This window comes from Eutrema salsugineum, unplaced genomic scaffold (assembly GCF_000478725.1).
Source record: "Eutrema salsugineum unplaced genomic scaffold, Eutsalg1_0 scaffold_16, whole genome shotgun sequence".
Classification (NCBI taxonomy): domain Eukaryota; kingdom Viridiplantae; phylum Streptophyta; class Magnoliopsida; order Brassicales; family Brassicaceae; genus Eutrema; species Eutrema salsugineum.
This window is the reverse complement of record NW_006256858.1, coordinates 4,956,129-4,968,152: the sequence shown is the minus strand read 5'-3', so window position 1 is coordinate 4,968,152 and position 12,024 is coordinate 4,956,129. Positions and strand designations below refer to the sequence as shown.

The window sequence follows — 12,024 nt, the reverse complement described above, 5'->3', positions numbered from 1 at the left end:
TGGAACTACCCGACACCAGCACCACTTACTCTCTATGCGTTGATTTTAGATTGTTGCAAATTTTTTCTTAAACAGCTCGCATCTTTGATATAGAAACGTTTGTTTTTTTTTCGGTGTGAATACAATTTAACATTCATCCCAAAAAAAAAAATTTATAAATATGTTGATAAAAAATAGAAAAAGAGAAAATATCTTTACAAATTAAACTTTTGAGTATTAAATATATAACTGATATATACTAATCTCTAACCAAATTAATGTTAATGGCATTTGATGTAATTAGTCTAATAAATTGAATCTACTTTTAAAAAATATCTGAGAAGCTCTCTGAACTTGACACCTCAACATGGCATCATTATAAATTACACATGACACATATGTTTTTTTTTAATCTCTCCTTGTAAAATAATAATATAAGATTAATTTCGAACCACAAATTTATAATAACAAACGCTGTCCCTTAAATTTAGATATAATGACCCCACTGGTTTAAGTCAGTCCTCTGCGAAAGAAGGTGAATTTTCATTGGTTAAGAACTTAAGAAGCTACATCAATGGAGAAGATTCTAAAATATTGATTTTCATATGTATGATATGGCTAGACTACTCTATACCTAAGATAAAATTAAATTTCTTTCTGATATTCATCCTTTGTTACTTCCTAAAAGATAAATTCATTTATGATATTATTCATTACACAAACGAAATGAAATTCAGGTAGAAAATTATAGTGATAACGATCATAAGAAAAATTATCTTACAAACGGAGTAAAAGCGCAAATCAACATAACAAAATGCCAAAATAGCAGACAATAACATTGGACTATAGATTAACAAGAAACCGGATACAAAGTAAAAGATAACAGGTTATTGATAAAATAGGGGAAAATAACACTAGACGATAGAAGACAAGATTTTAAATCGTTTTGATAGAACTGGATACTGCAAATAATTTAACAGTTCCAAGCTTTCCTTATGCATTATTGTTGCTATTAAGAAATTGAAATGATAGACTATTAAAAAATCAAAGAAATAGACACTGTCGTTGACAAAATAATCACTAAATAGATATATCTTGAGGTTAAACAATATTTTAGTAACGGTCAAACGATTAAATAAGTAGTACATACCAAATCAAACGGCAAGGACCGCAAGGTTCACGCCTTTTATTTCTTAATTAGGAAAGTAATGATTCGAGGGACTACTTGATTTCGGCTAAAATGTTTAAATATATCTTAAACTACTCCCCAAATATTCTATATTTCTATTTTAAGGAACCGCACTCACACGGTTATACAAAGAAGAAAACCTAAATTAACTTTGAATCTGCCTCCTTCCAGCTCCAGGTCTGATAAACTTGTTTTACTCTACACTCACATCCCTCGATCGGTCTCATCTGATGCCCCAGTATGGTCCACTGATGGCTGCTCCCAAACATCTTTTACTTCAAAGGTTATTTGGAACTACTAGTGAAGCTCCAGAAACTAACAACAATATTGGGTGGAGTTGCGTCTTGGAGTCACCAAATTGAATTAACTTGCTTGCTCTGCGGATCAGCAAATGATTCGTGAGACCATATTGTATTTTCTCTGCGGATATATAGAGAAAGGACTCTCATGCTAATGCTATTTTTCTCTTCTCCTCTTAACAATAACAGATGATCAGCTAATACGCAGTTTCTGCCAAGGTATATGCCTTCCAATCAACCTTATACCACATTTGCGCGAGAAAAATGGTCGTAGATATGGAGAAACGCTTTCACCAACATCTCGACTCATTAAGCTCATCGACAAAAATGTTCCGAATTGTCTAAGCTCAATCCGTATCACGGTATCAGTGAAGATTATTCTTACGAGGATGGCCTTGCAGAACGGTTCGCCACACGACCATAGAGAAAACCTAATCAACATTGAAAATTTTGACATCATGCATGCTCAATCTAGATTTCGATTCAATGTAATATTGCTTTTTTCAAATATATTATGTGGTGTGGGGACAATAATTAATTTTCTTAAGAATTTATACTAATTAATTTTTTTATTGGGGGCAGTTGCCCCCATTTTCTTACATGTGCCTTCGCCACTATATATATATTGTAAAGAAAAAAAAAACAGATGATCAGCAAAAGAATCACGGGACAATTGTTGTTTAAAGCAGCTCCATCAGTGAGACTATCATCAAATGTCTCTTAGTCATTTTTTTAATAGTTTAGGTGAGAAAAAAAATTGTTAAGATATCTTCCTAATTTTCGTGGTCCATTAGAGATATCTTTGGAATCTCTAAAAATTTGAATGGGCTATGTTTATTATTGAAAAGGTTATTGGCCCATATTTTTATCCCCATCCCCTCTCCAATTAAAGTTACACACGTGTATTAGAGACTTGTGATGATATGTCTCTAAAATAAGGATTTTTAGAGACAGTCTTAAACCTTTTCTTCACTTTAGATTAATTTTAAAACCTTTTTAATTCTAAAAGACTGTTACAGTCTCACCAATGGAGCTGGTCTTAGTGCGGATGTATAGAAAAAGCTACAACTCTTCTTCTAAGGACAAGTGTCAGAAACATCTTATCGACGGTGAAAAACAAGTTTTGACAATGCAACAAACTGGATCCTCTATGGGTACTCTTCTTCTTCTTATTGACTTATATATGGTCTTCACACTAATCAATTTCCGCAAGGATGTGAATATATATAGCTCCTTCTATGTTGGCTTATATGATCCTTCTCTTCTAAACGTACTTGTTCTTTTTACGTTGTATGTTGTTCTTATTTGATGATTCACTGGATATTATTTTCTAGTTTCTACTACAATAGAACAACTTGAGATTGTAGTATAAAAGATTTGAAATCCAGAGGATCAGTGTTACTCTATGATTCTACGAAGACTAAAACAAAACTGAAAAAAAAAATAATTTGATTGTGTTTATGGTGAGAAGTAAAAAAAAACAAATGATGATTAAAATGTGATGAAAATAAACACTAGATTAAGGCAATTCGCAGGACTTCCAGAGATAGAAACCGAACGACTATTCAAGGCACAATTTAATTGCAAGTCTTGAACTCAAACATAAATGCATATCGACCCACTGTCATGGCACCGATAACTTTGTCGAACATTCTAAATTCTAAAATGTCATTAGAACCTAGAAATCACAGACAAGCCTTAACAAACATGTTTGATTTGTTCACGATCCGCCTTAACATCAACTGTCGTTGGCTAAGGACGAATTTCTCACCAATGTCTCTTCTAGCAACCTATTACATTTTTGATGAACATGTTAACTTAAAATTGCAGATTGAGTGATCAATTCAACCTAAACATTAAGACTAACAATGGTGAAGACAATCAGTATTAAGCCCTATTTGCATTCAATTAACTAAGTCATGAAAATCTCTTGAAAACCCTAATCTAGCTAAAGAATCTACTCAGATATGGCGAAAAAAACAACAACTAAAGATGAAAAAGAATTCATGAATAAAACTCAGAGGTATCAAAAGGGTTCAGAATTCTTCTCAAGTGTAACAAAGATTGTTCTCCCAAATCTTACAAACAAAAACTCCAAAGGTCGAGAAAAGTGTAAAAATAAAGCATAATGATAAAAATAGGCAGCTCTGGTCTTTTATATCATCTTTCACGTCTCAGAAGTAGGTAAAATCTATTTTCTTATTTTTCTCCAGAGGTTGGAGCAGGTGCTCTACAAAGAGGGTTAGTCGGGAGCAGGTGGTCCGACTATCCATCTGCGTATGAATTGGGCTCTCTTACTCAGCTTCAACTCCTTTTTGCTCCAATCTTCACCTAAAGCTTCCTAATTACCTGAAACGGCCTGAAAATGACTCTAAAGACTCTAAAAAGATCAGCAAAAAGGGATTAGAATGAGTCAAAATTACCACTTATTATTTGATTCAAAAAAAAAAAAATATAACCTCGAATCATTGTACTTCTCAAAACAAAATAACAAATTGAAATTTTTTTAAAAAAAAGGCACAGAGAAAAGCCCTTATTTAACTTTAGTTTTATAATAACATGAAGCTCTCATAATAATCTGAAACAGTCAGAGAAAGTCTTTCAGTTTCGGCTCGCTTAAGCTCGGAAACAGGCAGTCCTTCAATTCTGGCACTTCTCATGCTTTTCTTCTCCAAATTGTAATAGAAAAGACAAAACAAATCAGACAATTTTTTTAAAACCAGACAAATCTCACCGTTAGAAAAGGTATCCATGACCATGTAGGCAAGGCCATCAGCAGCAGATTCAGGGAGATGAAAAGTGCTCATGGACCATTCCTCTTTCTCAGCATCTTCCACAACCCACATTCTAAAACTACCCTTAAGACGAGGATTCTCAACCACTCCAATTTTTCCTCTATAGTTGATCAGAGTTTTATCTGTGTCGTTATCACTTGTATCAACCCAAGGATAATGAAACCACATACTCATATATCCCATTGATGTTAAAACTTTGCTTGGTACTTGGATGATGTTGAACGTTTCAAGCCTAACATCGAAACACACAATAATAGAACTATTAGGGCAAACAATGTCCTTCCTGGCTGCCCCGTAATACACGGTTCCATTCATATACAGCCCAGAGGTATGAGACACATGAGGACAGGCAACACATTGGGCCTCTCTCCAAGCTCTGTCTCTTCCCACAACCAGAACCTTGTGCTCCCCTCTGGAAGCCCATGCATCAATGGCTAGCACTTTGTATTGATCTTCAACAGGGTCGCACCCAAAATTGTAGTCATATCTTTCCGGATCAATTTTGAATTTAAATTGGGGAAAAACTTGGACCTGCCTCGTGATGGGGTTATAATCCCAACCTTTAGTCTACTTCCAACGCAGATCATACCCCGATACATCACTCTCCCAACACTTTTGAGTAGGCTCAGGTATTTGTAGGGTACACAATACAAGGAAGAGGAGGATGCGTCTGAGTTAGGCAACAAGACTAACAAAAGCTTTTTTTCCGTGAAAATCCTCAAAAGCCATGAGGAGACGAGGAGAAGCTGCGGAAGAAGCAAAATTCAAGTGTTGGTTCCTCAAATTTAGGCTTGTGTTTTTATAATGGTGGTCATATTTTATATTAAAAAATTAAATATAAAAAATTATATCTCAATATAAAATAATTTTTTATTATTTATTAAAAAAATTATATATATATATATATAAATAAATTATATTTTTTATTATAAAAATGAATAAATTATATTTAAACACACAAGACACAAATTATATTACAAAATTTGATACAGATTAGAATCTAATTATTATAAATGAATTTATTTTTATATTATTCTGAAAATTATTATAGTGATGACACGTCAGTATGGTTAGAAATCACATGTGTCAATATTTTTTTTTATCAGTCGTCAATTAATATATAGGAAATTTTCAATTTTTTATCATTTTCTACGTACTTATTATTATGAATGATGTATATCTGTCAGAATAACGTTTTCCAAACATAGGACATGAAAAACTACATATAGTTCAAGGTCTATGTTTCTATTCGAAGTAACCGCACGGTCCGCACCGATGGATTCGAGTTTGACATGTGATCCTCTTCTAACCGATTTCTATTGCCGGTAGGGCTGGTTTAATACAGTTATTAGATCCGGTTTAGCTGATCAACTACAAACACAAGATTCGGAAAAGAAAGCAACGTCTAAACAAGGCACATGTATTAAGACTTAAGAACACTCTTATTTATTTGACATTAAACAATAAATTGCAAATCAAAAAATGGCATATATATTTGGAACTACTTGAAGGTCCAGAAACCAACCACATTGGATGGAGTTGCGACTTGGAGTCACGAAATTGAATTAACTTGCTTGCTCTGCGGATCAGCACATAAATTGTGGGACCATAGTAATTAACTTGCTTGCTCCGCGGATCAGCACACGAATCGCGGGACCATAGTGTCTTTTCTATGCGGATATACATGGAGAAAGGGCTCTCATTCTATTCTTTATTCTATATCCTATCTATAACAGTTGATCAGCAAATCAATCACGGGACAATCTTCTTTTTTTTTTTCAGCGTGGATATATGATAAAAGTTACAACTCTTCTTCTAAGGACTATCGTTAGCAAAAAATCAGTGAAAAACAAGTTTGGCTATGCAACACTTTTTCTTGACTTATGGTCTTCACGCCAGTCAATTGCCGCAAGGATGTGAATTGTTCTTTCTATGTTGGCTTACATGATCCTTCTCTCTTCCTAAACGTACTTCGTGTCGGGCCTTTGATTTGTTTTTTTTTTTTTTTTGTATGTTGTTCTTAGTTGATTCCATGTAAACTCTATCATAAAGTAGTTAAAAAAAGGCTCTATGATATATTAATCAAAGAAAAAAAATTATCTTTGAATCATTGTATTTCTCCAAAAAAAAACTAACAGTGTAATTTCTATAAATAAAGCACATATATAAAGAGGAGCCCTAAATTAATTTCAAGTTCCTAAGAACATGAGGCTTTCATAATAATCTGAAACAGTCACATAAGCATGCTTAAACTCGGAAATTGGCAATCCTTCAACTATGACATTTCTCATGCTATTCTTCTCCAAATTGTAATAAAATAGACAAAACGGATCCGACAACTGGCTTGGAACGAGACAGATTTCTCCGGTAGAATAAGTATCCATGACCATGAAGTAATGGCCAGCAGCAGATTTGGGCAGATGATAAGTGTTCATGGACCATTCCCCTTTCTCAGCATCTTCCACAACCCACATTCTAAAACTACCCTTAAGACGAGGATTCTCAACCACACCAAGTTTTCCTTTGTAGTTGATCAGAGTTTTATCTGTGCCGTAAGCACAAGGATGCACACGCCACATGTTCTCATAACCCATTGGTAGAACTTTGCTTGGTACTTTGATGAATTTGAACGTTTCAAGCTTAACATCAAAACTCACAATCATAGAATTATTTGGGCTATCAATGTCCGTCCTGGAAGCCCCGTAGTACACGGTCCCGTTCATATACAGCCCTGAAGTATGAACCTTATGTGGACAGGCAACAGTACATTGTGCCTCTCTCCAAGCTCTGTTTCTTCCCACTTGTAGAACCTTGTGCTCCGCTCTCGAAGGTGAGTTATCGATGGCGAGCACCTTGTATTGATCTTCAACAGGGTCGTACCCAAAAAAGTACTCGGAGAATGGATGTCCTTTCGGATAATCTTTGAATTTAATTTTGGGCAAACATTGGAGCTGCCTCGAGATGGGGTTCAAAATCTTAACCTTTAGTCTACTTTTAACGCAAATAAAGCCCCGAACCGCATTATACATCACTTTCCCAACAATTTTGAGTAGGCTTAGGTCTTTGTAGGGTACACAATATGAGGAAGAGGAGGATGCGTGAGGGTTAGGCAACGAGACTAGCAGAAGCTTTTTTCTGCTCAAGTCCTCAAGAGCGACGAGGAGAAGAGGAGGCGCTGAGGAAGAAGCAAAATTCAAGTGCATGTTCCTGAAATCTCGGCTAGTGATCATAGAAGACCAAAGATTTGAAACGCATCGAAATCTCGATAAATACTTGACAGGCAATCTTAAGAGTATACTGATCTGGTGATCGAAAGGAATGTAGATTGGTGTCGTAACTAGAGAGGAGATTAACTTTCTTCTCGTTGGGAGCCTTCTTCTCTTTTCTTTCTCAGCCAACCTTTTCTTCCAGCGGATGAACACTATCTGAAAGGATAATTTCATTGTCTTCCTCAAGACGTCTATGTGATTTGAGATTCAAGTACAAAGCTTGGGTTTTTCGAACAAAACCCTACAAATAAGAAACCCTTTAACTACGTATCCCTATCCAAAACCTAACCAAACCTAATATGCATGTGGAAATTTTCCTTTATACAGTATTGGTGCTTTTCAAGAATAACCGTTGAAAGAATTTGCCAGAAACATGCCTGAAAAAATAGTAGAAGTTCTAACATGAATCTTGGCGCTTATTATAACAAAGTTATACATCTACAAAGATAAGCCCTGAATTAACTTGCAAGTTTTTAAAAACATGAGGCTCTCATAATGATCCGAAACAGTCACGGAAATTGTTTCTGCTCTCCTAAACTCGGAAACAGGCAGTCCTTCAATTCTGACACTTCTGATGCTTTTCTTCTCCCAATTGTAATAGTAAAGACAAAACGGATAAGACCATTTTCTTGGAACCAGACAAATCTCGCCGGAAGAAAAGGTATCCATGACCATGAAGTCAAGGTCAGCAGATTCAGGGAGATGAAAAGTGCTTATGGACCATTCCTCTTTCTCAGCATCTTCCACAACCCACATTCTAAAACTACCCTTAAGACGAGGATTCTCAACCACTCCAATTTTCCCTCTGTAGTTGATCAGAGTTTTATCCGTGCCGTTATCACTTGTATCAGCCCAAGGATAACGAAACCACATACTCTGATAACCCATTGATGTTAAAACTTTGCTTGGTACCTTGATGATGTTGAACGTTTCAAGCCTAACATCGAAACACACAATAATAGAATTATTAGGGAAATTGATATCCTTCTTGGTTGCCCCGTAATACACGGTTCCGTTCATATGCAGCCCTTTGGTATGAGACACATGAGGACAGGCAACACATGGAGCCTCTCTCCAAGCTCTGTCTTTTCCCACAACTAGAACCTTATGCTCCCAAGGCGATTCATCAATAGCTAGCACTTTGTATTGATCTTCAACAGGCCTGTTGATTTTTGAATTTGAAAAAGTAGTCATGTTCTTTTGGATCATCTTTGAATTTGATTTGGGGAAAAGCTTGGAGCTGCCTTGTGATGGGATTAAAAATCTCAACCTTTAGTCTACTTCCAACGCAGATCAAGCCCTGAACCGCATTATACATCACTCTCCCATCAAATGTGCGTAGCCTCAGGTCTTTGTAGGGTACACAATATGAGTAAGAGGAGGATGCGTGTGGGTTAGGAAACGAGACTAACAAAAGCTTTTTTTCGTGAAAGTCCTCAAAAGCGATGAGGAGACGAGGAGGAGGAGCTGAGGAAGAAGCAAAATTCAAATGTTGGTTCCTGAAATCTCGGGTATTGATAATTGAAGACCAAAGCTTGGAAACGAATCGAAATCTCGATAAAGACTTGACAGGCAATCTTAAAAGTATATTGATCTGGAGATCAAGAGGAATGTTGGTGTCGTAACTGGACAGGAGGTTAACTTTTTTCTCTTTGGGGCTCGCTTTAGCCATCTTTGGTCGCCTTTCTTAGCCAACAATTTTATCGCCTTCCTCATCAAGACGTTTATTAGATTCAAGTACGAAGCTTTGTTTCTCTACAAAACCCTATAACTAAGAAACCGTAAAACTACGCACCTCTCGCAAAACCTAACCAAACCTAATTGGAATATGGAAAATTCTGGTTTTGACCTAAAAAAAAAACATTTGTATAATATCAGGATTTTTTTTTTACATTATTTTCTGGCATTTTAAATCAAAAAAAAAAACAAATATGGCGAACGTTAGAGGTTAGACTGGGTTAGACTGGTTCAAATGTAGCGGTTGCAGTTATAAATGTGGGAGTTTACAAAAGTGGATGACTGCGATATTGAGCGAGCGTTATTTAGTGGTTTGCACGACTGATTCAACTGTTGAAAGCGAGTCTGTTTGCGAAATATTTTTGAACTGGTTAACCAGTAGATGTATTAACGGTTAAACATGAAATTACTAAAATAAACATAATATATAATTATACAAAAAATAGAAAATACTATATTTATCTAAAAATCAAAATCACTAGTACAAAATAATTGATAATAACAGATCAAAAATAAATACTTAATAAGTATTCAACAACTCTTAAATTTTATGATGACATATTTTATTTCAATTGTTGGGAACATCATCCAAAATTATGTTCAGTAATATAATGAATTGGTAAAAAATTACTCTAATATGTGGAATCTTCATGATTTGGCTTATGCATGACATAAAATTTCTTCAATAGATCTAATTTCTCTAAAGTATTATGGTACTTACGCTTGTGCCTTGACTTTTTTCAAATGATATAGAAGTCATGATTATGATACAAAGACTAGAATTTGATAAAAAGTGGATTTATATATATATATATATATATATAAGAGACAATACAGTAAAGTTAGAGTTTTATAAAAAAAATTAACATTCTTTTTTACCCTTTTTAACGTTTTTTTGTTTTTTGTCCACCGTTACCGCCCGCAACTACAAACACTTGAGGGAAACAGTTTTTGGATTTTAGCGGTACAAAACGATACGGAACGGTTTGAAATGATTTCCATGATTGTTATAAAACGTCACGAATAAATTAAACGAGAAAAAAATTAAACGCTTAATAAAATGAATTCGTTTTATACTATGTGCCATCGAATTTCATTAAACCCTTAATTGAATGAATTTGTTTTATACTATGGGCCAGCAAATACCATTGGATGAGTTTAAATCGTCTTTTTAAAACCCGTGCAAAACCCTAATGTGTTCATAGAGCTATATATACACACCTTTCGGATTCTCGGTTTTATTAGTTTTGATGTTGGTGCACTTTAGGTATTGTCTCTTTGTATTTACCTCTTACGTTTATTTGTCAATCGAGTTTAATATATGTCTTGCTGTTCTTAATATAATTAGTCGTTGTATTTTGTGACATGAAACAATATAGATGCGCTTAGAGTTTATTTTGAACGTGTAGGTGGCTCTGAGTTTAGAGAAAATTACTCGGGGTGTGCATCCTTTCTGCTTTGTAGAGGTATACATATCTGTGTCATGTAAGCTTGTATGATTTTTCTTTTTTCTTTGTTCTGATTTTGTCTCTATGCTATTGTTTTTATTGCTTTTGTCATTTGTCTTAAACTAATGATTTGTTTCTATGTTGATACTGATCTGATTAATAATATATCGTTTAAGCTCTTTGTTGATCTTCTTTACTGCAACGTTTACTATTTTTTTTGTGCAGGTGGATCTATTTTTTAGATATTTGCTCGGTTTACAGTGGCCGGCTTCATAAAGAAAATTTTGATCGTTTGTTATATATTCTATAAATGGGAACTGAAGGTTAATATATGTATGTGCTTTGCTAATAGTTTATTGGTTTAACTTAGCTTCATCATTAGCTTTTATTTATGTCTATGTAGCGGTTGGTAATGGTCGTGTCATTGACCCTCAGATTTTGCTGTATCATCTTCCTCCACTGCAAATACTATTTTTAGACGTCTAAGCGTGTTGGAAATGATAAATTTTTAGCTTGATTCCAGTATAATCGTGATCATCCTCTTGCCAGGTCATATCTGTATTCGCGAGTTTTCATTCATCTTCATATCGTCGAGCAACAAAGCATACCAAATGTCTCGGTGAGAGAATCAACTTTTTTATTCGAAGAGAAGAGAAAGATAAAAGCAATGAAGAAAATGGGACAGAGTGGGAAGTTTTGGAAGTGGAAGAGAAGCCACAATCAATGGCTGCTACTATTTAATAATGTTGAAACTCATTTTAGTATTTTTATTTCATAAATCAACTTGACAACTTAGGACTAGATTATATTGATTAAGATTTTTAGTATAACAGCTGGGATTAGCTGTTGCTATAAGGTATACACCATCGAGAAGAGCCCTCTAAGCTGTGGACATGAAGTGCTCCTTCTTGATTATTGAAGCCATCAAAGACGACTTTCACCACTCCTAGACGTAAGTGACCACTATGTTTTTCCTCTTGGAAGAATATCATTTCTAACTGAATCATATATATCCTAGATATGCTATGAGCTTTGATGCAGATCGCTTGAAGATGAGAGTACACCTCAGCTTATATCAACTTTTTGTTAATCATCTCCTGTATTTTGTCCCTGGCTTTGCAGAAAAATGTGTTCTCCCAAGAACTAATCTTCTGGAGCAAGATACTTCTGAAGTTGCACAACTTCAAGCTAAAGAGGAAACAGAGAGTTTTCATTCTTTTGGTTAGCATTTCTTCTCATGCACTCTTTCACCAAAAAAAAAAAAAGAAATAGTGCAAACCGTTTTGGATGTTACAGCCAAGCCTGCTG

The 12,024-nt window shown here is 34.9% G+C and overlaps 1 protein-coding gene and 2 pseudogenes across 1 annotated transcript; all 3 read right to left on the bottom strand.

Moving 5' to 3' along the window:
• Positions 1-3,152: 3,152 nt before the first annotated feature.
• LOC112087733 lies at positions 3,153-5,556 on the bottom strand (annotated as a pseudogene).
• An 895-nt stretch (positions 5,557-6,451) lies between these two features.
• LOC18021119 (putative F-box protein At3g47150) lies at positions 6,452-7,705 on the bottom strand. The gene has a single exon (XM_006404377.2). The coding sequence runs from the start codon at positions 7,703-7,705 to the stop codon at positions 6,452-6,454; it is 1,254 nt and encodes a 417-aa protein (XP_006404440.2).
• Positions 7,706-7,969: 264 nt separating this feature from the next.
• Positions 7,970-9,203, bottom strand: LOC18021118 (annotated as a pseudogene).
• Between the last annotated feature and the right edge of the window lie 2,821 nt (positions 9,204-12,024).